Raw genomic sequence first — 27453 nt, forward strand, 5'->3', positions numbered from 1 at the left:
ATATCTAATAAGAATTACAGTAGAAGGGTTCCTGAAAAATATGTATATAGATTAATATTTTATGAATTAAAACAGATTTGAACTTACTTTAGGATCTTGTCAACCTGAAGAAATCCTGGGTTGAATCCTTTTGCAAACTAAACACAGCTCTGTACTTTAAAGGCTAATCATGTCCAGGAATCTATTTTGAGATTCTGATTTTTACAGATTGGTTTTCCTAGTGTGGGGTATACCTACATTCTAAAAACTAACTTTGTGGTTGAGGGGAGGTTATCATGTTCCCAGAAAATGCCTTCAATTTTTAAAAGTTCTGACTTTCGGATGGGGGAAACACATTTGTGTTTGCTTACTTCTCTAAATTTGAATATTTAAAACTTAAATGTATTCCTCAATGGAAAAATGCTTTAGAGTTCATAAGACACCAACGTCCCAAACTACATAAATGATGAAACGGCAGATGGCCGTGGAGTGGGGAATCAGTCTGGGGCCCTCCGGAGGCGCTGCTGCCATTCACAACCGCTAGACCCCCACTCCCAAATCGGCCGCGGGGCGCCTGCCGCAGGAGCTACAGCCGTGTTCTCGCTCTGGGACCCATCTATTATGAGAAACCATTTTGGTTAATTAAAAAAGTCTTTCAAAGTCTCAGAACAGGAAGTTCTGAAATTTTCCTCTCTTGCGCGTTTCAATGGGGGTTGGTGCAAACTTGGCTCCAGGCCTGGTGCAGGAGGGAGGAGAGCGTGAAGGTGAGGAGAGTAGAGACCTCAGAAGAGAGTGTGGCAGTCCAGGTCTGGGGGCGCTGGGTCCACCCAGGGGTCTCTGGGGGCTGGTGTATCTACTGCTATAATTAGGAGTGATTGAAGGAGTAACTGAGCCTTCAGTGAAACAAAAGCGCAATTGTGTTGGATCGATTCTTGCAAATGGTTCCGAACTCATTGGACTTCTGTATCTGGGGCCTGGAGCATGGGCTTCAGGGACAGGTACTGCGGGGAGCAGTACAGGCATCTACTCTGAGTTAGGGGAGAAAAGACAGTAAGCAAAAAGGACTCGATGAGGCAATATTAGCTAGTGTGACATAATCTAAAGGCAGTAGGTGATATACTGGAGACTGACTTGTGATTGCTGTAGACTGGAAGTAATCGTAAAGTGATAATAAAGCTGGAAAGAGTAGCCATTCAACACGTGGGGAATGAAAACTCCTGAAAAGGACTCAGCTAGTTCCAAGGCTTGACGGTGGCATTGAATTTGTACATCTGAGAACAGAGGGGTCCATATAAGTGGAGTACAGAGATCAAACAGGGGAGTGGTCCAGGAGCAGGGCAGCAAGGGCCAGTTGTCAAGCGTCATTCTGAGTTCTCCAGGGCATCAGAAGATATGCCTAGGTCTGTGTTTCCATTTGCATGTATACCTCTGCCACCATCTTGCTATCATCTACTAAACACCCACTTCTGCTCTGAACAGTCCCTCCTTCAACAGTCCATGCACATTTGTTGATTTCCTACTGTATCCCAGGCCCTTGGTTTAAGGGCAGAGGACAGTGACCAAAAAAAAAAAAAAAAAAAGGACCTTTGAGGCTCACTCTCTAGGTGGGTGAAATAATTAAAATGTTAATAAGTTGAGCTTGAGATGAGTTAGAGGAGGAGGAAGAGGGGGATGAAAAGGAGGAGGGAGGATATGAATGAAGATTGGTGATGAGGGAGGGCCCCTCCAGGTGCAAAGGGACAATTGTGACCAAATGCCTTTGGGTCAGTTGCTGGCCTGGTATTACTGGAGGCTCATGTTAGTGTCCATTCTAACAGCCTTATTTAGTTTAATTACCTCTGTAAAGGTCCTGTCTCTAAAGTACTGTCACACTCTGAGGTCCTAGGAATGAGAGATTCAATATATGAATTTTAGGGAAACACACTTCAGTTGATAACGGCAATCTCAAGTCTCAGTCGTGTTCAGGGGAAAATGTTCCCATGGACTACAGCCCCCAAGGGTCGATTCTTAGATTCATCTCTCATCCAGACGCCTTCCTGTAATTCCTAACCTTCCGCTCCTGCCCAGAGGTGTGTGTCTCTATGTGCCTTTCCTCTGAGGATGACGGAGACAGGGGGAGACTGAATTCAGGGAAGGTCAGCATGGTGATGCTTCACATCTGTCTGAGTCTCCTGATGCCCAAGAAGGGGACAGAGAGGAGGGAAGATGGCTTTCTTGAGAAGGTCTGGTACCTGCAGTTCCAAAGCTTTCGTCCTTTGACGCACTGGAGCATGTGTTTTTAAGTAGTCATTCTCCATGTACTCATGACGATTGAATTTAATAAAAACATCACAGTTCAAAAAAGACAAATTAGAAACCACTGTTCATCTTGGAAATTAATATGTGAGTGAATTTAACAAGAGATGAATTGCGCTGTGGTGATCTGGTCCCTCTTCACCCACTTCGAGCGCCAGTTGTTTGTCATTATTGCTGGAAATATGATTATTACCCTGGTATTGCTTGACGTTTATTAAGAATCCAGGGGCTATGTCTCCATAGTAGAGAAAAATGCAATTATCTGGGCACTTGGAGAAGAGAGGGTTTCCTGGTCTGAGTCATCCAAAGGGATATCCTCTGAAGACACCTCAACTGTGGCCTGATGCAGACCCAGGCCACTCTGTCCCTTGGCTTACATTGTGCCTTCTTGATAACTGGCTGCTAATATTTTACAGGTGCACATGTGGATATTATACATGATTTACCAACAGGGAAAGCATTAAATTGTTTTCTCATTAACTGCTTCTATCATCTAAATAAAGCCATGTTCCACTAAGAACTTAGGTTTGAACGCAGATATATCAGCTTTATGTAGAGAAGGCACAATAGAAAAATTACATAGGTCATCTTTTCTTTGAGTGTTTCACAACCAGAAAAATCTTGAATTTCAGATGGGTTTAAATATAGCAGTGGGAGTGAAGAGCCAGAACTGCCCAGCTCCTGACCGTCACCTGGCCCTTCTGGGTCTCATTAATTCCAACCATGAGGAGTGTTTTACTCCAGGCAGGAAATGACCAGCTGCAGAGACTTTGGCTCAGAGGAGTGACAAAATCGATGAGCTTCATTTTGGACTCTCAAACATTTATCTCTTGTTGTTTCCATTTGCCAGGCCCCCAGGCCCTTGGGGACAGAGATGGGTGATGTCCTCGAGGAGCTTATTCTAGGGGTGGTGGTGCTGGTAAGGGACCCAGGCACTGTAATCTGGGGCCCTGCCACTGCAGGGTTTATGCTCTACGGTGGGGCCCTGAGGAAGTGTGCTGGGAAAGAGAAGGGTATTAATGATAACTGCCAATGACATGATCACGACAAGGGGCTTGCACAAACATGGTTTCCTCAGTTACTCACTCACTGCCACCCAAGTGCATACCACAGTTCTTCTAATCCCTCATCCTTCAGCATGCACCAGCCCAAGAGAGGTGACCAGTGAGTAACTCCTGTGACGAGTGAGAATGTGGGATCCATGGAGGAGGAAGTCTCTTTCATATCTGTGGTTCATTCTTGCCTGGATGAATGGAAGGTAGTATGAGTTTAACTTGAACCTGTCACTTCTTTCTTTGGCCGGAGAAAGTCAGATGGTAAAGGAATCTGTAGTTGATACTAAAATCAAACAGCATGATTGCTGCTTTTCCTTTATGGAATTACCAGTGAATATGTAGAAGCCTTAAGAAAATTGCCTACTATGGAGTCGTGTTTTATAGAGTTAAGTTTTAAAATATATCCATAAAGTGAAAATCAAGTTGGCAACAATACTCTAAAATTCCCTTAAATTATTCATAGAGAACAAAACCATTTGTGGTTTTGTGAATTTGGTACCATCCTTCTGCGCATCTGCCAGGCAGCCTTTTCACCATTTTGGGGATTAATTACCATGTCTCTGTTAAAGTGTCGGATGAAGTGATTGGCTTATGCAGTCAGCAGGGGTGCGGGGGGGGGGGCAAGATTTACCAAAAATTATTTGTCTTCAAACATGTGAATTACATTTGTACAATGAGTTGTTTATACCTGAGGGAAATGTGGACCCTTGTCCAATTGAGAAGAAAGCAGACTCATCTCTTCCATCTCAGTTTCATCATGGGGCTTAGGTGGAAGGGTTGTGAGAATTCCATTGTATTTTTGATGCAGTTTTTATTTGGGGATACTTTTCATATTCATATCCAATACTTTCCTGTGCCCCTTACCCAGTTTCCCCTGTTGTTAACATCTCATTGGTATCTTCATCAAAGCTGACATCATTGCATTGCAGGTAAATATCTTCTAGTCTTATTTTGCTTTCATTAGTTTTACCACTAATCCAGGTTGCAATCCAGTGCAGCACATTACATTTAGTTATCAAGTCTTCTAAATCTCCTCTAGATGGTGACAATTTCCCAGAGTTTCCTTGCTTTCATGATCTTGACAGTTTGGAAGAATACTGTCCAGATATTTTGCAGAATGTGCCTCACTTGGGGTCTGTTTAATATTTTTCTCATAATTACCCTGGGGGTATGGATTTTTGGAAGGAAGACCAAGTGCCCTTCTCATTAATGTCATAATTGGGTCAGGGTTCCTGTCACCATGTAGCATCATCACTTGGTGAGGTCAGATCTCATCACCTGGTCATGATGGTGTCCACCAGACTTCTCCACTGTAAAGTTACTCTTTTTCCCTTTCCATACTCAGTTCTTTGGAAACAAGTTATTAAGTCCAATCCTTAAGGTAAGGAGAGCAATTAAGCTCTGCCTCCTGATAAGGGAAATATCTACACACAGTATCTGAAATTCTTCTGTAAGAAATGTTCGTCTCTTTCCCCATTAACTAATTTATACAATCTTTTATTTATATCAGTAGGGACTCATCCATATTTATTTTATAATTTGGGCTATAATCCATTAAACCTTTTATTTATCTTGTTGCTCAAATTGTTCCAGCATTTTGCTCAAAGTATTTAATTGATCTCACACTTACTTTCCCTGTAGCTCTCTTGATCTTTTTCCACAGATCACTAATATGAATCCATATGAATTTTATGTGTTTCAATGCAATTCAAAATTGCTCCCTAGTATTTTTGGTGTGTGTATTATTCAGGAATAGTTATGCTACAGTAACAAACACCCCAAATCTAATTGCCCTAAAATAACAAAGGCTAATTTCTCACACGTGCTACAGGTGCATTGTGAGCTGTTCGGGGTCTGCTGTGTCTTAACCTCACCCGGTGACACCAGCTCACGGAGCAGCCATATCTAGAACTTTGAGCACTGCTATGGTAGTTTAAAAAAAGCTTAGCAAACTGAGCATGAGCCCTTACATTTCTGGCAACTTCTTCCTGCTCTCACTTGGCTCAAAGGTGGCAGGCAGGGTGATCATGCCTTGTAGCTGCAGGAGGAGAGAACAGGAAATATTTGACAAGTAGTAATACTAACCAGTATTTTCTCTCAGTTTTTCTTTTCCATGCCAATCTATACACATTTGATTGTTGTTATAATTAGCATACTATTTTCTAACCTCCTTTTCAAAAACAAATCTCAGTACATCAAAGACCTGGTTCGATAGCATCAAATCTTTTTTGACACCAGGGCTGCAGTGAACGGTTACATAGGTTGTACACTAGGGCATCTGGCGAGAGTGGCAAAAGGAAGCTGAAATTTAGCCTTTGTCTCACTATTCAGGTTATCCATGCAGGTCCAGGACAGAATCTGCCTTAAGGGGACCCGAAGGTGCTGTGTGGGTTAGCAGTGGCCCTGTGAACATATGTGTGGTACTGCCTAATGCTCTACTGTAAGGATGGACCATCCCTCCATGTGTTGATATTTAAATTGTTTAATTTCGAGACACTATAAAGAGGATGGTGGAAAATGTTGTCCAGTGCATATTTGTGTGTGTATTTTATGATTTCCTTGGAGTAAATGACTAGCAGTGAAAATGTTAAGTCAAAGGATTAAAATGACATGCATCATGTCAGCACATGGTAGATACAGTGGCATTTCTCACTGTTGAGTTCTGTTCCAAACCCAGCATGTGCTGGGCTTGGCTGGAGAGGGCAGGACCAACAACTGTAATCTCGGTACTAAGTTTCCGAGCAGGATCTGAGAGGGCTGTGTTTCGCTATTAGCCTTTCTTGTTTTTGCTAGGCCACACAGCTGTGATTACAGGACTAATGATGCTTTAAACAAACAATGTAATGACTGTCATCAGTGACAGTGGGCACTTCCCGTGGGATAGCTTGGGCAAGAGGGTCACCAGCAGCCAGCTAGCCCCAGGTGCCCGGGCAAAGGTGGGCAGCACCAAACTGAGGTCTGTTGACTTTAATGTGACCCTCCACATAGGATGTGCCTTGTTTCCTGTTCCAAGATCTGATCTGTGTGCTTTAGTCAAACCCCTCTCTAAGGAGGCACTGGGACAGCAGGGCACGGGCTTTTTAAACCAGATCTGTTTTCCCTTTCAAATCTCCAAATGGCCTTCTGAGGCCCTTGGTTCTACTTCAAAGGTTCTCATACTCTTTAATACATAGGCAGTTGCTAAGCAAAGTATATTTAGCTCCAATAAGCAATGCACAGCTCTGCTTTGAATTTGTGTCCCATCAATGTGCCGTATTCACTGCCACGCAGGCAGATGGGCCTCTGCCCTTGAACTGACGCAGAATGCCTTCCTCCTGTCTCCACATCCCAAGTATGACAACTTTCCAGGGCATGAAAGGTCTCAAAAGGCAATAGCAAAGTAATGTTTGCTTAGCACCGTGGAGACACACAGGGTGGAAACCACATGGGGAAGATGCACATGGTGGCAGAGCCCAAGAAGTCATCTTCTGGTACTGCCAACGCCCGTATTGTTGGAGTCACTCATCCTTACTTGTCCGCAGTTTCCACTTTTGTAAAATGGGAATAATCTTAATACAGATTTGTCAGGTAGCTAAAATATTAAATGTGATAATGCATGTGGAAACTCTTTTGTCACTGTAAAATGCTATGTGCAAATCAGCTGATCAGATGTAATGTTGAGAGAACAGACTGAGGAATAGTAAATATTTGGACAATCAACAATTTTATACAGCCCATCAGTGCACCCTTGGTCAGGTCCTTCTCCAATCCTCCTACCATTCCAAGCCTGCAGCCCTGCTCAGCACTCAGGGGAAGCAGAGCCATCTCCCCCCGACTCCACCCCGGAACTGGAAGCCATCAGGTGTGAACCACCTCCATCTCCAGTGTTCTGTTCACATACTCATTCACATCCGAACCCATCCTCATGTCTTTCCTTCCAGCTTCTGAGCATGAGGAGCACCTCCCTTCCTCATAGCCCAGGTCAACCTCAACATGGGCTGCTGATCCCATCCTTTCTTCTCTTATCCTGTGGAAGTTGCACCATCAGTGACGTATATCTTTCCTTTGCTTTCAACCCTTCTCCCATCTACTGCCAAGCCCCTTTCAGCCTAGTAATACACTAGAGTTACAGCCTTCCTCTTATATTGTATGGCCCTATTCCCATCTCTTTGTTTTCTCTTCTTCAGGGTCAAGTTTGTTTGTTTTTTCTTTCTTTCTTTCTCTCTCTCTCTTTCCTTTTCATCTTTGTCTTCTTAGGGCTGTGCCCAAGGCATGTGGAGGTTCCCAGGCTAGCGGTCTCTTCGATTGCTGGCCTATGCCACAACCACAGCAACATGGGATCTGAGTCACATCTGTGACTTAAACCACAGCTCATGGAAACACTAGATCCTTAATCCACTGAACAAGGCCAGGGATTGAACCTGCATCCTCATGGATACTAGTCGGGTTCGTTAACCACTGAGCCGTGATGGGAACTCCCAGAGTCAAGCTTCTTGAATGAGTCGTCTATATTCATCATCTCCATATTTTTAGTTGACCCATTGCTATCTAATTATTCCTCTGAAATAACTCTTGCAGAAGTTAGCAAAGACCAATTTCTACAGATAAATCCCAGACATTTTCAGGCTTCATTGTACAGGACTTCTCTGATGCATTCACTGTGGTTACACAGCCTTTGGTTTCCATGACATATTTATTTCTGATTTTACTTAAACTTTTCTAACCTTTCTTCTCCTGGCCTAAACTTCCTGGTGTTCTCAAGGTTTCTGACCTTGTGTCATCAGTCTCTTCTCCGTACTTATTCTCCATGAGGGATCTTATCATATCTCAGGGTTTATCTATCATCTGATGGCTAATGACTCACAAATCTGTATAGAACTTGGACCTCTCAAGCTTCCTTCTAGGGATGGCCAGCTGTACCACTGATACTTCAAACTGAACATGTTCTCGTGTTGCTCTTTCTCCTGTTTTTTGCTCTTTCTCCTGTTTTTGTAATCTCTCTTAATTTTTTTTAGTTTAATCCATTCGATTAAGCAAACTAGAAATTGTGGAGTAATTCTTACCCTCTCACATAGTCACCAGTTCCTCCCAATTTTATTTTCCATGTGGTTCTTGAATTTGGCTCTTCTGCTTCACTCATTCCATCCTGTGGACTCTCATGTGTGCTGTCATGATAATGTCTAAGGGAGCGCCCTACTTCCAGTCTTGTTTTCATTAAATCCATCCTTCAAATTGCTACCAGAGCGAGTTAGCAAAAATGCTAATGGAACCACATCAGGCTTCTATTTAAAACCACTTATTCAGGATTCAGCTAAAGCAGCATCTCAACCAGGGAGACTTCTCTGAATACAGGTCTTGCCAAGGTCCCCTCTTCTATGTGCTAACTGTGACCTGTGTCACTGTGTCCTGAGATAGCTCTGTCTCAACATTGACCATGTCAACACACAACTGTATGCTCTTCCATTGGACTCCACAAGGCCCGACTGGGGCTCAGCCTTGTACTCCAGTGCCTGGAAAACATTAGGTGGGCAGTGACTCTTTGTTGAACTTAACAACAGAGAAAACTTGGGAGTAGACATGGGGTATCTGAACAAGGGTGTAAACAACCCTGCACTGCAGCTGTTGTAGACAGGGTATTTCTTTGAAGAGGAAAGATGATTTATAACTGAAATCAAACACCATTTTCTATAACTGTTCCTTTTGAAGAGACCATCTAGGTGGAATTTTTTTCAGTGATCTTTTCCATGACTTACACCTAAAGAGCCTTTGGGTGACCCTTGCCAGCTTCCAAAGTATTCTCCTTCTACAGTCTCATCCTTTCTCCATAATGTCTCTTTAGAATAGGCAGAGGAGGTAATATTCCCTTCATTTCAGAGCTGCTAAGTCAAATTACAGAAACATTAAGTGAATGTGGAATGTGGCTGGCAAAGGCCAAAAACCAAGTCATCTGGACTCTAACTCTTTCTACCTCACACACACTCATTTAGCAACACTCAGAACAGCATGGATGTCTGAATCTCTTTTCCTAGGTCTGTCTGGAGTCTGCCTGCCTGAAACTCCCTAGCCTGTCCCACTCTGCCCCCTGGGACAACTCTCACCAGTCCCATTCTTCCTCAATGAGATGGCACATTTGCTGTTCCACAGGGGCTACTTGCTTTGTGTCCAAGTTTCCCCAGGAGTTCTCTTATGTGGCTGTGCATCTCCAAAGCATCATATTAGAAAACAGTCTGGGCTTTTGCCTTAGATGTAAAATTAGTCAAATTTGTCAACATTTTATGTCACTTGAGATGCTCATAATCATTGTTACTTATAAATGTGTGTAAACATGTAAGAGCAACATTAAGGAAATTTTTTCAAGAAGAATAAAGGAAGAAAAGAAAAGAAAGAAATCACCCAATTCCCACCACTCCAAAACAGTAACTGGGGTTCTAAAAGTTATATTGTTTCCATATTTTTGAGTCTTGGCTGATGAACACTTTTTTATTTCATTGAAGTACCACACATGTAGGAAAAAAGTGTTCAAATCACAAATATACAGATTTAAGAATTTTCACAGAGTGAACATGTGGCTATCACCTAGGTTGAAAAATACGACATTAATGCCATCCCCTCTTCTGGTCACTAGCATCCTCTTCCCCCAAAGTAGCCAATTTCCAGCAGTTAACATGATACATCAGTTGTCTACATTTTACTTTTATGTATGTGAAATAACATCACATACTCTTCTCTCTGCTTATTTCACTCCAAACTATGTGAAATTTATCCATGTCATTTCATGAAGTAGTTCCTTCATTTTCATACCAATAGAACATTTTCATAGAGTTCTCAGACTTTTTCTCCTTAGGATCCCTTTACCCTCTTGAAAATTATTGAGGACTCCAAAGAGCTGTTGTTTGTATAGACTGTATCTATTGATAGTTACCGTATTAGAAATTAAAACAGAATTTTAAAAATAATGCATTTATTACTTCATTTTAAAATTATGGTAATAAATCTATTTTGTGTAAGCACAAATAGCATTTTTAATAAATAACTATATTTTTCAAAACAAAAAAATGTAAAAAAGTAGTTTGTTTTATTTTTGCAAATTCTTTAATATCCTCTGGTGTAGTAGATGACTGCTGGATTCTCACATGTGTTTCTTTATTCACTCAGTTGTAATATGTTGTTTTGGGAGAAACACATGAAGAAAAACTGGTCTTTCACAGATACATAGTTAGAAAAGAAAAGTATTTTAACAGACTTTTCAGAAAATTGTAGATATTCTTCATTGATACTACACCAAAATTCAAGTAGTCTTTTCTTATGTTTCTTGAAATTTTTATCAGTGAAATGTTTATACTCTGGTACATTAAAATGGATTGATTGTCTTGCAGTTTGAGTGGATATTTAACCCATACATGATTTGCAGCGTATATCAGAGCATGCATGTAATGTGTATTGGGAATATTGGTTCCCTTAGTTACATAGATCTCCCAAGTGTTAACATGTTTCATTATGCAGTATGGAAAAATCTTGTTCATGACACATATTATCAGAACAATATTTATCTACTGGGAAACTGTCAAGCTCAGGGTGGCAGGAAAGTTTTCCAACGTTCTAATACTTGAATTTTGAAAGCTTAAATTTTATCTTGGGCAGAAAATACAGTCAGTGGTTTTATTTGATATGATAGCTTCACTTTGTTCATTTTCAAAAAAATATCTGCCAGATGCCAAGTCTTTATAACTGTAACTTTGTCTGTCAGTCATTCTTTCAAAGAAAAATGATATTCTATGAAACAAAAAGCAGCTAGTTCAGCTCATAACTCCTAACAATTGCACAAGTGCTTTTCCTTGAAGCCATCTTCATAGTTTCTGGTATTCAGAAGTGCTTCATGCAGATTTCCCATTTTATCACATGGACCATTAAAAAGGTGTATTCAAAAATTGAGATTTCATTAAATTAATCATATGAACTGTTTCATCAATGGCATTCTTAAGTGAAGATTTTTTTTTTTCTTTCGAGTTGCTAGCAGTGAAGACTACATACAGTGATTACTGTATGGTTGGTGCCAATGCCTTGATTTGGGCTATGACACTAGTTTTACTCACTGTGGCTTTTGGACTGTCAATGCAAACATCAACACTGTGCAAAAAGGCAAAGATGTCCTAGTATTTTGAAAATAGTTTTGACTTCATAGATTCCTGAAAGGGTGTCAGGATCCATAGGGATTCATAAGCCACACTGCAGGAACCATTACCTTAGAGGATTCAGTATGTGAAAATATCATAACTTATTTATCCAGTCTATTGCTGATGGACATTTGCATTGTTCCCAGTTTGGGACTATTTCAAACACTGCTATTATGAACATTCTCTCACATGTCTTTTGAAACACACGTGTGTGATTTTTTTTTTTGAGTATATATCTGGGAATGAAATTACTGGTTCACTAGGTATGCATATATTCATCTTTTAAGACACTGCGAATGTTCCATAATGGTTGTACCTATTCATCAATGCAAGAGCATTCCAGTTGCTCCATATCATAATCAAAACAGGATATTATTAGCCTATTTGAATTTAAATATTCTTATTGTGGATGTTTGTTTGTAGAGAGGTAACCACTTTCTCTTGTCTCCTGACCATTGACATCCTTTTTTATGAAGTACCTGTTCAATTGAGCGGGAGCTTAGATCGACTTTAAAATTTTGCTTGTTTTTTCTTTCATATCATAATTTCATGAGAGGCTCTATGATACAAAACGTTTTAAAATTGCATTACTTAAAATATTAATTTTAAAATCTTCATATTTATTGAGGGAAAATTGTATATATTAAAAATGTGCAACTTGATGTTTTGATACACCTACACATATGAAATAATCACAATGTGGGTTTTCTAGAGCAAAAGTTTTCGATGTTGAGAGATCCAATTCATTATTTTTTTTCTTTTATGAATTGTGCTCTTTGGTGTAAAATCTAAGAACTTCCAGCATTTTATTGAAAGAGAGCAGTAGAAGCAGATATCTTTGCTTTGTTTCTAATCTTAGAGAGAAAGCATTTATTGTTTCACTTCAAATATAATCACTACAGTTGCTTCACTTCAAATATAATCCTTAACCCACTGAGTAATTAACAGATCCATCACTTCACATAGTTACCTTTTATTTTCTGATGAGAGCACGTAAATTCTAACTTTTTAATAAATTTCGAATATATAGTGCAATATTATTATCTGGAATCACAATGCTATACATTACATTTTCAGAACCTCTCATTTTGCCTGACTGAAGTTTTGTACCTCATAATCAATATATCCCCATTTTTATAAAGGAATGTATTTTGTTGTTTTTTTCCCCCATTTTCCTGGCTTGATTTTGCACTTTTCTCTCCACTGGGACCCTGACATCTTGATTTCATTGCCAAAAAATAACCCATCAATGTTGGGGTTTTTTGCCAATTATATGCCAATAAGTTAGATTACTTAGATGAATAGACAAATTTCTAGAAAGACGCAAACTATCAAAACTGACTCAAAAAGAAACAGACAATCAAAATATACCTATAACAAGTGAAGGTATTGAATTGGTAATAATAATATTAAAAAAACCTACCCATCAAGAAAAGCCTAGGCTCAGATGTTTTCACTGTTAAATCCTGTCAAACATTTAATGAAGAATTGATACGAATTTTTCACCAACTCTTTCAAAAATTAGACTAAGGAGCATACCTCGACTCATCCTATAAGACCAATTTTAGACTGATACTAAAACCAGATAAAGATACCACAAAAGAAACCACACTCCAATATTTCTATAAACAGAAATGTAAAAATCTTTAACAAAATGTTAACAAACTGAATCCAGCAACGTTAAAAAGAATTATACACCATGATTAAGTGGGATTTACCCCATAATGCAAGGTCGCTTTAATATCTGTTTTTTGTGGGTTTTTTTTGTTTGTTTGTTTGTTTGCTTTTTAGGGCTGTACCTGCAGCATATGGAGGTTCCCAGGCTAGGGTCAAATCAGAGCTATAGCTGCTGGCCTACACCACAGCAATGACGGATCCGAGCCGCATCTGCGACCTACACCACAGCTCACGGCAGCGCCAGATCCTTAACCCACTGAGCAAGGCCAGGGTCGAACCGGCAACCTCATGGTTCCTAGTCGGATTTGTTTTCACTGTGCCATGAGGGGAACTCCTAATATCTGAAAATAACTAATGTAATAAATCAAATAGGATAAAAAAAACAAAAATCACATGATCATTTCAGTAGACACGGAATAATATCTGATAATATCTCATACCCTTTCATGAAGAAAAGAAAACCTTAATCAACTAAGGAAAAAGAGAACTTCGACAACGTGGTAAAAGGCATCCATGAAAAAGCTTTAGCTAACATCACACTTAACTAACATCACACTTAATAGTGAAAGAATGGGTAGTTCCCCCTAATAATGAGAATAAGACAAAGATGCCCACTCTCACCACATCTAGTCAACATTGTACTGGAGGTTCTGACAAGGCAGCTAGGCAAAGAAAAGAAATAAAAGGCACCCAAATTGGAAAGAAATGATCTCTGTTCAAAGATAACATGAGATAATCTCAAATAATTCATAGAAGAACTATTAGAACTAATAAATGAATTTGAAAAAGTTCCAAGAGACAAGATCAACCCACATAAATCAATTATGTTCCTGTATACTAGCAATGAACAATCTAAACCAGAAATTAAGAAATCATGAAATGTCCATAGAGGAAGAAATGTAGATTAGTGTTTGCTTTGGCCTGGAAAGATGGAGGAGAGAGAAATAATAGCTAATGGATGTGGAGCTGCTGCTGCTTTTTTTTTTTTTCCCAAGATTATTAAAACACTATAAAATTGACTGTAAAGATGATTGCACATAATATACTAAAAACCATTGAGTTGGAGTTCCTGTCGTGGCACAGTGGAAACGAGTCTGACTGGGAGCCATGAGGTTGTGGGTACGATCCCTGGCCTCCCTCAGTGGGTTAAGGATCCGGTATTGCCGTGAGCTGTGGTGTAGTCGCAGATGCGGCTCGGATCCCATGTTGCTGTGGCTCTGGCGTAGGCCAGCAGCTGCAGCTCCAGTTAGACCCCTAGCCTGGGAACCTCCATATGCCACGGGTGCGGCCCTGAAAAGACAAAAGACAAAAAACAACAAAACAAAAAACCATCGAGTTGTACACTTTAAATGGGTGAATTGTATGGTATGTGAGTTACATCTAAATAAAACCTGTTTAATAAGCAAGTAAAAAATATTTATGAAATGGAAAAAAATGAGAGCAAGAATCTCACAACATGGACTCATACCCAGAACCAGAAAGATCTCAAATTGAAGAGAAGAAGATGATTATCTCTTAGAAGCTAATTCATCACAACTGAGTGGCAGCACCCACAAACGTGGATGTGAGTGTGTATGTGAATGTGTCAGCGTAGGTGACACATGTATTCATGGGATTGTGACTGTTTCGACCAACAAGTCCTGTAACTGTTACTTCCTCTGGTAATTGACCAAAGCAGAGAAATGCTCATCTAAAATCTCAACGGTTGTTACCTGTGACTTGTTTTCTCTTTTCTCCAGGACTTCGTGTCGTGTATCGAGAACTATAGACGAAGAGGACAGGAACTATATGCATCTCTATACAAAGATCATGTACAGGTAAGAAATACGACCGTTCCTTTCTCTGCTTAGTAGCCTGGAATCCAAACTTGAACTAGAAATAAAGAATCACAAGGGCCCTTGGATTCAGTTCTAAATTAGCTAAGTCCCTCATTGGTTACCATTTCAGTCCCACTTCCATGACTGGTATGGTGGGATTTGGACTCACACTGTCAGCAGCTGAGGAGATAGGCAGTGTGTCCATCCACTTCTCTACTCATTCACCCAGTAGTAAATAGGCAGTGAGAGTTCAGGGCGCCTCAGACCCTGTCCTAGGAGCAAGAGGCAGGATTGTAAACACAACAGACACGGGCCTCACTCTCAGATAGTGTCACTCTAAAGGAGAGACACACTGTACAAATCAATCCATCATTATAACTTGGAATGAGCAGTGGCCAGGGAACGTAGAGGTGCAGTGGGAGATTATAATGGGGGGAAGACTTTAATTCGGGCAGATTAGAGACCCTCTCCAAGGGAGTGACCTTTAGATTGAAACCTGAAGAAGGGGGAAATGGGCTAACGTATTTTAAGGACATGGTTTTGGCTAAGGGGAGAGAATGTGCGAAGCTCCTGCGTCAAGAAAGCCCTGGATGACACCAGTTAACTGGAAAAAGAACAAATGACTGGGATGACCTGAACTGTTCACAAGGGTGGACGAAGAGGAGGCAGGGCAGAGCAGACAGGGCTTGCTGCCCCTTGAGGGGTTTTGCGTGTTCTAGGGGCAATGGCTTGCCACTGATGAGGGCTAGTTTAGATAGCGAAAACACATCTCTAAGTGTGATTCTGCACAGTCTAGGTAAAGAGTGCTGGCTGTCATGCCAGGGAGACCTCCACTTTAATCTCAGGTCTGCCCCTTCCTAGGCCTGGAATCTCAGCCTCCGGGTCCCTGTCTTAAGACAGGGTAGTACTGCCAACCTGTAAAGATTAAAGAATAAGTGTAGAGCACCTAGACGGTGGCTGGCTGGGATAGATGTCCCATATGTGGTTATGAAATGGCTAAGAAGTTCATTTTTAGCTGGCGTTACAGTCAGTAACAATTTTTTTTTAATCTTTTTGCCATTTCTTGGGCTGCTCTCCTGGCATATGGAGGTTCCCAGGTTAGGGGTCTAATTGGAGCTGTAGCTGCCGGCCTATGCCACAGCCACAGCAACATGGGATCCGAGCCGCGTCTGCAAGCTACACCACAGCTCATGGCAACGCTGGATTGTTAACCCACTGAGCAAGGCAGGGATTGAACCCGCAACCTCATGGTTCCTAGTCGGATTCGTTAACCACTGAACCACGACAGGAACTCCACAGTCATTAACAAATTTTTTGAATGATTGCTAATAATAGAACACAGTAATATTATTAAACCTTTGTGAATTATATTTTTACTTTACAATTTCTCTGTGCCAAAGCCAGTGCTAGATATAATAAAGGTAGAGATGATATTGATACTCCTCTGCCTTGAATGTTCTTAGCATGCATTAGAGGGACCAAGAGTAAAGAAATAACCACAATCAGGCTGATGAGGCCAGTACTAGGGTGTTTTCTGTAAAGAAAGGAGCAGGAAGGTGTAAGGAACTATTGGATGTGCCTGAGGTAGGATGAGGGTTCAAGGAAAGATGAAACAGTAGTCCCCAAGATCAAGGGAAACAAAATAGGCTCTGATCAACTTCAGCCAAGTAACCCAATCTAAGTCCCCCCATAAATGATGTTTGGGAGCCCACAACATACCCCTGGGAATAGGGGCTTGTGAGATGTGTAGCCTGAATCCTAGAGACACACAGTCTAGCAATACAGCCCCCCAGGCTGCCCTGTGTGACGAGATGGGCCGTTCATGAGACATGCCCATGGTGGGAGAGGAGGACTGGGGGTAGGTGCACTGAGTAGGTGTCCTGCTGGCTTATAAGTGGGTGTTACCTATGTCCCTCGGACAGGCCCTTATATGTCAACACCTCACCACTTGAATTCACTGATTTCATTTGTAACTAGCAATATGGCTGATAAATTCAGTTGCCATTGGGGGAGTAATAAGATGAATCATTTAGGATTGCATCCTTTATTTAGGGACGTTCTCATCACATTTGTTCCATTTCAAGAAAGATGTGTTTATCTAAAGTTCCAAATGAGTGTTTATTCAAGAATGTAGCCATTTATCTTCCTGTGGTTGGAAAAGCCTGGAAGATTGGGTCGTGGCTGGGAGAGATGTGCTCTGTGGTACTTCGTGGATTTCTGATGAAATCTGAAAGATTGACAGTTGTAGGGAAGGACAGACCGCAGCAGAGGCTCTGAGCCCAGAAGGCAAGGGTCTGGCTCCTGGAACGTCAGCCTTGCTCGTGTTCCATAGCGGGCCTAACTGGGGCTCAGAGAGGACTTAAGAAAGTTATATAGAGTTTTACTGTTGACTGAGATATTTTTGAGAAAATCAGCACTTGAGGCTAATCCATAAGGATACTTTCCAAGTGTTTAAATATTTAAGACAGATTGTTTCAATATTTAAACATGTATAGATGTAATCACTGTCTGACAGAGATAATGGGGTCTGGAGCCTTCACCCCACTTTCTTTTAAGGGCAGTACACTTTCCCAGGGCAGGCCCCACTCCACTTCCAGAAAAGGAAAGTCCAAGTTCTGGAAAGAAATCAGGCTTTTAAATCTGTCATGTTCTTCAAGGATAGCTCCTCCTAAGAACACTCAGTGAAGTCCTCCCAAGAGGGTGGAGAGAGATTCAGGGGCCCCAGCCCACACAGCTCTCAGCCATAGATTGTGTAGGACATCTCTAACTTGCCTTTTATGGACACTGAGAGGTCAGTGGAGATGGCAGGTGTTCACAGCATAACAAGATCACGTTAGCAGTGCCGTGGAAGTGAACTCAAGCATCACTATATCCCCCATCATCCCAGCACCAGCAAACCTTGCGATTCTGATATTCAGTCTCCTAAATTTTGCATCACTCCAGAAGTACTGGCAAAATCAGATGCCTCTACTATGGCCCTGCCCAGATGCCCTTTGCCATTTCTAATTCTATTCGTTCTCTTCACTGTGGTCTGGCTGCTCTGGTTCTGCTCTGTTATAGACCCAAACTATCTGTCCTTATACTGAGTCCTCCTCATACTGTATAGATATGCCTCATTCTGTCTGTGCTGTTTTTTGAAAATTACAGTTTTTACTGATTAAAGCTTTACAAGAAGCTTTCCACTCCAGAAAAGGCCTTTCTTTTAGTGTGTGAGGGGCATTGCTCTGTCCCACTCTCTTTGGGGCTGTCTAGGGGCCAACAGGTTATCTCCATTTTCACTCAATATCTATATATCCATTAAGTTTTGGTCACAGCTCTTTCAGGTGTAACTATCAGAAACTCAACTCCAGTTGGCTTAGGCAACAAATGAAATGTTTTGTGTTACTGAAAAATCCAGGAGATCAGGCTTCAAGAAAAGCTGGATCCAGTATTCAAACTCTCCTCAAAGGAATCTGTCTCCTCTCCTCACCTTGCTCTTTCTCTCTTAACACATATACACACACAAAGACACATGTTCATGGAGTTCCTGTCGTGGCTCAGCAGTTAGTGAACCCGACTAGCATCCATGAGGATTCGGGTTCAATCCCTGGCCTCACTCAGTGCGTTAAGGATCCAGCGTTGCCATGAGCTGTGGTGTAGGTCGCAGATGCTGCTTGGATCCCGTGTTGCTGTGGCTCTGCCGTAGGCCAGCAGCTACAGCTCTGATTTGACCCCTAGCCTGGGAACCTCCAAATGTCTTGTGTGCAGTCCTAAAAATACAAAAGGACAAAAAAAAAAAAAAAAAAAGACACACGTTCACATAAACATACACACAAATTTATGAGATTACTAATATACTTCAGGCACCAGGGCCCATGGAGGAGAGGGCATGCGAGCTGGAGTGAACTCACACTCTACTCCCCAGGCTGTAAATCCTAGAACAAGGCAGGCTCATATAAAGGATGGAAAATCATCTAACTTGTACAAAGGGATAGCCTCATTGCTGCCTGTAGTTCTATCTGCCTCAGGTACAGATATATCAGGTGCCTTTTCCTGATGCATATGAGGTTTCTGGAGCAGGGATGGGCAGCCTCGAACATGTATACATACTCCTTCCTCTCTGCAGTCTCCTCTGTATGCTTTTAGAGACCACTAGTCCCAATCCCAGGGAATGAGGCCCACTAGCCCACCCTACAACCATTCATCACCCCTAAAGCAGGGCTGGGGTCAGCCGCATTCCTGCACAGAGACTGAAAGTAGGGAAGGGCTGATTGCCAAGAAGAAAGTCTCAGTGATGCTACCCAATAGTTTCTATTTAGCTGAGAGTCACAGCTGCTTCTTACACACCAGCATCACTGCCTCTGTGTTAGTGTGGCCAGTGACCCACTGGAGGTTTGAACTGAAAGAGGACCTTACCTTGTTCAGAAACACGGGCATTACAGGACACCTTGCAGATGCAGGAACTCAAGACTTTGCTTATTTAATAATTTCACCTCTGCTGTCCCGGGACTGCATGTAACCTCAATAGTGGACAAAATGACCACTCATTTCTGAGGATCTTATCACTGACACATATCTGTCTTGCTGCAGGTATTCAATACAACGCATTTGCCCTGTGATTAAAAACTCAGGCAGTCATGAACCTCCAGGTTGCATATGTGGAGCCTTGGGATGGAAAGGATGCTCTTAAAAGACTAATTTGAAACCCTAGGTGGACAGCCCAATAGCTTGAGATTGTTTATCCTCTATGAAGCTCAGTGTAGATCTACAAATGCAGCAACAATCTCCATGTTTTGAAATATTTCCTCCAAACAAGTATTTGTTTCATATGACCAAATCCCTCTAAAACACTTGGATAGTCATTATTTTTCTGGAGTTTTTCATTTTTAATTTTTTAAGTTTTTTAATTTTTGTCTTTCTGTCCTTTTTAGGCCTCACCCTGTAGCATATGGAGGTTCCCAGGCTAGAGGTCTAATCAGAGCAGTAGCTGCCAGCCTACGCCACAGCCACAGCAATGCCAGATCTGAGCCATGTCTGTGACCGATACCACAGCTCACGACAATGCCGGATCCTTAACCCGCTGGGCGAGGCCAGGGATCAAACCTGCAACCTCATGGTTCCTAGTCGCAACCTCATGGTTCCTAGTCGGATTTGTTTCCGCTTCGCCATGACAGGAACTCCCTCTGGAGTTTTTTAAATTAACAACTGGAGTACTTGTAAAATGCTGTAACTGTTTTGGATATGAGTGTAAGAACTGTGGAGAAACAAATCTTGTTTTGAAATAAGGTTTGCTTTATTCACAATACTACTACTAACTGCTTAAGTTGGTTAACACATTAAACTCTTGAAAATATTTTCTCATTTAATCCTTACATAAATCCATGGCATTATTATTGTGGTAAAATTACTAACCAAATTTGACTAATGAGGAGCTGAGTCTCCTTCAGATTAAATTATGAGTGAAGAACAGAAATGTTGTGACAACCAGGTTCATCTGACACTGAAAACTATGTCCTAAGAACCATACCATCTGTCTTGTTTTTGTGGGAATTTTCAGGCTCTGAGAACAATTTACCTATTCAAATGGCCCAGATCTACAGGGTCTAGATCTAAGTCTGCCATTCTTTAAAGGAATACCGGCAGAAATCCTGAGTTAATAAAATGATACTGCCCCCTAGGAAAGGAATTAAGCAAACAGGCTTAAAAAGGCTCTGGAATCGGGCAGATTGGATTTCAGTCTCAGCCCTGTCACCTCTTGGTCCTTGGGGAAGTCACTTCTCCTCTCCGAGACTTGGTTTCTGCATGAAAATAATAGGAAGTGCTACAAATTCCAGGTTTCACTCATGTGCAGAGAAAATGAGATAAGAGTAGGTGAGGGGCTCAGCCTAGTGGATGACAATGAGTTTCTTTTCTCTTTATGTTACGTTTATATAGTCTGTTCTTCATGTCATATCAATACTTGTGCGGTGATATAGGAAACTTCAGTCTAGCATACCTAAGCAGTTCAAGGGTGTTGATGTGCTTTGTAGAAGGTTGGAGTTAATAGTCTCACCAAAGGTATAACAGTCAAGTGCTACGTATGCAAACTATGAGGATGTCATATATATTAGGTAGAATTATCTTCATTAATATCAAAGATTTTAGCTTCTCACCACACCTTCAGTCCAGACACTGGAAGGAGTATTTTTAGCATCATTTTGAAGGGTAGAGGATGTGGTAAAATTCCCTGTCCATTTTGAAGAGTAGGGCTCTGGTGATATTCTGTGTCCATTCTATAAAGTAGCTGTCCAATCCACTCTGATGAATAGCATGGGGACCTACCTTTGGGACCTGTTGCTTTCTGCACAGCACCCAGCAGTCACATGGCTCCAAAGGCCAAAGGGAAGATGTTATTCACCTCCTTTAATCTGAATTAAATGGTTTCAAAGCCGACAAACCAGTTTCTTCTCCTGGTCTGGTCTTGGCTCCAGAGAGTATATTACACACCCTGAAGCTGCTTGGGGCTGCCTACAGGGGTGGTTTTCCTTAAGGAATTATGGGGCGCTTGGTCTGTTCACCCCAGAAGGTTTGGGGCCAAGCCGGTGAGGGAACATGTCCGGGGTGACACTGTACTTCTCCTTCCCAGAGGCGGAGATGTGGCAACATCCAGGCAGCCAGTGCCTGGGCCAGGATCCAGGAGCAGCTTTTTGGGGAACTGGGCTTGTGGGGTCAGACGGCAGATGCCACACCATGCCCCCAGTGGGAGCTGGACTGGAGAGAAGGACCTGCTCGTATGAGGAAACGCCTCAGACGCCTGTCTCCACTGGAAGCCCTGAGTCGGGAAAGGCTCAAGGTAGGAATTAGATGCATTGAGACAGGATGCTTCCAGACAGAAAATGTGTAGGGAGGTATCTCCTTAGCTTTTCCATCTTACCTTGTTTTCTTATGCAGCACTTTGGCATGAGCGGGTAGGAGAAGGAATGTATGCACTCAGCTCTAGGAGAGCTGTTAGGTATTCTTAATGCTGTTTAACAGGAGAAAAGAATCACTAACTCTTAAGGTGCTTAGAACAGGTGCTACAACTACAGCCTAAAAGAATGAAAAAAATGAGCGAGTGATTCATATCTACACCATCGACCCAGTACCATGCAAGTCTGTTAGAATGATTTAGGCAGAGCCATGTGATGGCTCTGCTTGCCCAAGTTATGTGTCATGGAGCAGTCATAACCAGCATCGCTACAGGCATTATTGTGCCAAGCAAATCCTGTATCAAGTCTTACAGTGGAAATATCTTGAACTCAGCTATTTCTGCATACTTGAGCCAGTGACCCACTTAGTCCAAATGACACTGGGATTGGATTCCCAGGCAATGGAATCCTGGCAGTCCCTGGGAATTTGCTGTCATGAAGCTTGGACTCCCTGTCAACGTATATTTTTGCCTTTTAAAGGTTGGAGAATGATCCTTGGGTTGGTAGTGGATGTAAAAGAATCTGCTAAATAATGTTTCATGTCCTCATCGAACAATCCTGATTTAAGATATTCTAAAAAGCAGACTTCCAAACCCTGAAACACAAGACATTTCCTTCTGCACTACAGTGTTGGGTTTATTCTCTAGTCTGTCTTTTGTCCATGTTAAATCCTTTATAAAACCTAATGAAAAATTATATTTCATATATTCAGTAGACACTTTAATTTTTAATGCATCGTCAACAAACATCTGGTGGTCTATAGTATTTTTTCTTCGATGCCTTCCTTAGGAGATGGAGGCAGGAAAAATAAGCCTGCAGATGGTGCTGCTGACAAGGCCAAAAGCTGTCTATGGAACCTGGTCTCTGGTCTCTTGGGTTGTCCAGCCCCAGGCCCTGTCCCTGGTCCCCTCTCCAGGGTGGCCTGTACCACAGACATCCAGGATGCTCTCTAGTCCCATTTGGCATTATCTTTGGTAATTACCGTAAATCCTACTTAATGGAAAATTGCGGGTTTTTTCCCATTTGACTTAGGAACATTAATACTCGCATTTTATTTTGGTCCTGTAGGATTTGGCACTTTGCTTCCCTTGCATCTGGGTCTTGAGTGTATGGGTAATTGGAAGGGGTCATAAGTGTGTGCGTGTGTGCGTGTGTGCATGTGTGTGAATCTGTGGAATGGGGGGAGGGGCATGTATGTATCCAGGATTTAATTTCTCTTTTCTCTGGTTTTACTGCAGGAAAGCCAAGACAGAAATGGTGATATTTCTCAAATAAATGTTGAAAACCAAGGTATTCAGTATATCTGTTTTATTTTACTTTTATATTTAGATCAATTCTTGGTTTTATTTAGCATCTTCTTAAAGGTAGGAAGTTAATATTTTCTAGGAAGAAAATGCTTCAAGTCTAGAGTAGGGAGTTCAAGGCCTTCCATACTGCACTCTCCAGAATGAGGAAGGAGGGACCCATTCCAGACCTGGACACTCCTTCAGGAAAGATTTCTTATTTAGGTTACAACAGTGAGAATGTTTTTCAAGAAATCTTGTCAATTTGCTATATGAGGGAAACCTTAAAAATGCCCTTCCAGGGAGTTCCTGTCATGGCTCAGTGGTTAATGAATCTGACTAGGAACCATGAGGTTGCAGGTTCGATCCCTTGCCTCGCTCAGTGGGTTAAGGATCCGGCGTTGCCATGAGCTGTGGTGTAGGTTGAAGACATGGCTCAGATCTGGCATTGCGTGGCTCTGGGGTGGGCCGGTGGCTACAGCTCTAATTAGACCCCTAGCCTGGGAACCTCCGTATGCCGCAGGTACAGCCCTAGAAAAGACAAAAAAATTTTAAAAATCCCCTCCCCAAATACAAACACATGTTCAGTTTGTGACCCAAAACACATAGGAAGAAAAATAGGAAAATGTTTTAGAGCAAAAATGAATGGAACAGATATTTAATACTTATGAGTTCTCTGATTATGAAAAGATATAATGGTCATATTATTTCTCCAATTAAAAAATACTTTAGGAGTTCCCATTGTGGCTCAGAGGTAACAAACCTGACTAGGATGTAGGTTCGACCCCTGGCCTTGCTCAATGGGTCAGGGATCTGGCTTTGCTGTGGCTGTGACATAGGCCAGCAGTTACAGCTCCGATTTGACCCCTAGCCTGGGAACCTCCATATGCCCCATGTGTGGCCATAAAAAAAACCCACAAAAAACAAAAACAAACAAACAAAAAAACAGCTTTGAATCACTGTGATGTAAATGCTTACACTTTGTGTAATACTCAAGGAGGAATTTGGCTGAGCTGACTCACTGAAAGTCCAATTTACTTGCAGAGGTCATTTTGGCCTGAACATCTTCAACCCATAACAAGCAAACACACAGACACACAGACTATATAAACTATGTATAAAATTTGTTTCTATCAAAAACTCTGCCTTTTGCTTCAAAAGTTCCCAGTGTGTGAGTTTCATTGTACACTAGGCTAGAGCTAATATTATATCCTTAACCAAATGACAGCTTCCTAGAGGGGTGAGCAGACTTGTCTCATTTGCTGCCATCACCCCAGATTTTGCGTGGAGCTTGCTGGCTGCTGTAACAAAGACCAGAAGTGAGGATCTTGAGCTTTAATCTCAGGTTGATTTGAGGGTCCTGTGGTAGCACAGGACTTGAGATAATATTGTAACACCGATTTTTTGCCTTCTTTTCTTTCCACAGCAAGCCCCACAACCCTAGATCAGAAGGAGAGTCTGCCTGCTCTCCATCTCAGAGTGGGTGGTTGCAGAGGGAGCAGTGATAGAAAGCAGGTGCTGATTTTTATGTGGACAAGGGCCATGGTCTTCTAAATCCCCATGTCCCCTCTAGCAGGGTCCCTGGTCCCCTCCCAGTAGGGAGCTCAGCCAGAGAAGAGAGGGCCATGATTCTCCACCATGCCTTCCTAGGTACCAGTATCTACACACTATTTTCTCTGCCTGGGGGAAAGCCTCTGATGGCTGTTGCTATGAGCAGCAGGTACTTTCATTCATCCACATGTGAGAGTTCCAGGTGGGGAGGAAGTTAAAGAGATAAGCATCTTGGCACCAAGAAAATGCCCAGGAGTGCCCTGACCTTGCGACCATGTGCAACATGCTGCTTCAGGCAGGTGGATACCCAGAACAGGGTGGAGGAGCAAGATCCAGAGATCCACATAGCTATGTGCTTAGCTGGCCCCAAATGCACATGCTCAGGAGTACAGCCCCAGGAAATAAGTCTAGATGTGCACACACACGATTGCAGCACAGTAGATGTGGGTAGTATGGAAATAGAAATGAATTGTATCTCTAAAAATTAGGAGATGGGTTGGGTGATTCTAAAAGAGACACACAAAAGATTATTACTCAGCCACTTAAGTTGCTTTCTAAGAAATTTTAATGGAATGGGAAATTGTTCATGGTATAATCTTGAGCAAAAAAAAAAAAAAGGAAAGAAAAACTGCAAATTCTTATTATCTTAAAAATTACATATATGTATGTACATACACATATGTACCTTAAAGTATCAGAAGTCAACCAAATTGTGGCCGGTGAGGACAAACAGTCTGGGGACGAAAAGGTCAGCCTCTGGCCTGAGAGAGACTTGGTTCAGATTCTGCTTCTAATTCTTAGTAGCCATATGACTCTGAGCAAAATAATTAGCCTCTGTCAGTTTCCTCATTTGTAAAGGAAGAAGTCTACCTACAGCCTGGGCAGAACTAGATGAAAAATGTCATTGATGTATCCAGCACAGAGAAAGTGCTCATTAAATGGGAGCTGTGGTTATTAGCACTCTCTCTGCATACATGCTTGCTGTTTGTTTTACTTCTCACAATTTTTGTATTTCTTCCAAACTCATGGGGTTTTCTAAGTGTTTTTGTTTGTTTGTTTTGTTTTGTTTTTACAATAAGAAGATAATGCTTCCATAATTAGGAAAAAACCCACTCATTTAAAAGAGTGGACAAAGTGAAGTTCAGGAAAGGTAAATCCTGGGTGACCTTCCAGGGAATTGCTTTACTGACTAATGAAGGTGAACTTTGCAGTGTTGCCCTGTGGTCACTGGAGAGCAGCCAGGCCAGGGCACCCCTTCCGGGGTGAATCAACCTGCAGGCGGGTTCAACCCATGTAACAAGGTCGGAGGGTGGTGTCCACTAGAGAGACGGTGAGGGACACGCTGGTATCCACACCCTTCACAGCTGCTCTGAAACCTTGCAGTCCCCCCCAGAGACTCAGGCCCAGGCTGCACACCGTCCCTCTTGACGCCAGGTGGCTCATGCCCATACTGTTTGTCCCTTTATGCTGCTGCAGATGAGTTGACACCAAAGGAAGCCGAGGGCGAGAGGGACGAGTTGGCAGACTGCACCCAGCTGACCTTCTTCCCTGCCTTACATGAAAGCCTGCACTCCGAAGATTTCTTGGAACTGTGTCGGGAAAGACAAGTTATTTTACAAGAACTTCTTGATCATGAAAAGGTAACGCAGCCCATCATGATTATTCTTTAAAGGTCATCAGACGTAAGAAAACTAAGCTTTCTGCACTCACATGGGAGGTGATATCTCCATTCACCATAAAAAAAATCAATGAGCAAGAACAACAATACAGTCCTAAATTTGTGGGCATAGAGCAAGGGCAGAAATGCCACACACATTGCATCAAAATGTTTAGAACATATGAATCAAGCTAATTAGCTATTAAATTCAGTATGTTCAGATGTCCTACATTGACCTTTATAATAACCTTCAAGGCCAGTTTTAAGTTTAGAATTCTTAACTTGCTTCTAGTTCAGCACCTTGCTCTCCTGCTCAGAGCCTGACCACCCTAGGGGATCCATCCTATACCTGAGTGTGGGCCCTGATGGATGTGTTTGGACACCCTGCCCCATAGGTACCAGCTGTTCCCACACTCCTTACCCTGAAACCAGCTTCCCTTAGTCACCATTCAAGCCTAGAAGAAGTACACTCGTGGCACCATCAGCCTTCATAAGGGTGGACTTGGAGATGAAGTGTGCATGGCCAGGAGGCAGGCTGGGCCAGTTAGCAGGGAAGCCAGGTTTGGGGATGCCAGCAGCGGGACTGTGGGAGGCCAGGCTCTGGGTGTTCACGTCCCTGGGTATGACTGGAGGGAGTCAGGGGCTCTTGAAGTATGGGCCCAAGGTAGGACCCCTCTTACACAAGTCTGAGAAAGTATGGAAGACGAAAAAAGACCTGAGCTGAAATCTCAACTAAATGGCCGTTACCTAACCTTTATAAGCCTCAGTTAATTTCATCTTTAATAAGAAGTGTATAGCAACCATTTCACAAAATTCTCATAAGACTTAAATGGGACCATGGAAGTAAGAGACTGATGCAGAGCCTCACACATATGAAGTAGCTCCTTAAAGACCACTTCTTTTCCCTTTCCAAAGGTTGGTGGTTTAAGGGCTGAGGGGACCCCCCATCTATCTCATCCATCAACTCTTCTATATGGATGTAAGTGAAGAATATACTCCAGCAAAATAGAGGATATGGCAGATGAGGCCGAAAGCCATGCAGGGACCACACAGAGGTGAA

At 42.1% G+C, this 27453-nt stretch overlaps 1 protein-coding gene across 1 annotated transcript in view; it reads left to right on the forward strand.

Moving 5' to 3' along the window:
- Nucleotides 1-27453, forward strand: part of WDFY4 (WDFY family member 4) — a 279361-nt gene that overhangs the window by 162818 nt on the left and 89090 nt on the right. Inside the window, 4 exon segments of the mRNA XM_021073024.1 lie at nucleotides 14899-14976; nucleotides 21581-21787; nucleotides 23141-23192; nucleotides 26213-26376. Coding sequence (XP_020928683.1) covers nucleotides 14899-14976; nucleotides 21581-21787; nucleotides 23141-23192; nucleotides 26213-26376 — 501 coding nt within the window.

This window comes from Sus scrofa, chromosome 14, assembly GCF_000003025.6.
Source record: "Sus scrofa isolate TJ Tabasco breed Duroc chromosome 14, Sscrofa11.1, whole genome shotgun sequence".
Classification (NCBI taxonomy): domain Eukaryota; kingdom Metazoa; phylum Chordata; class Mammalia; order Artiodactyla; family Suidae; genus Sus; species Sus scrofa.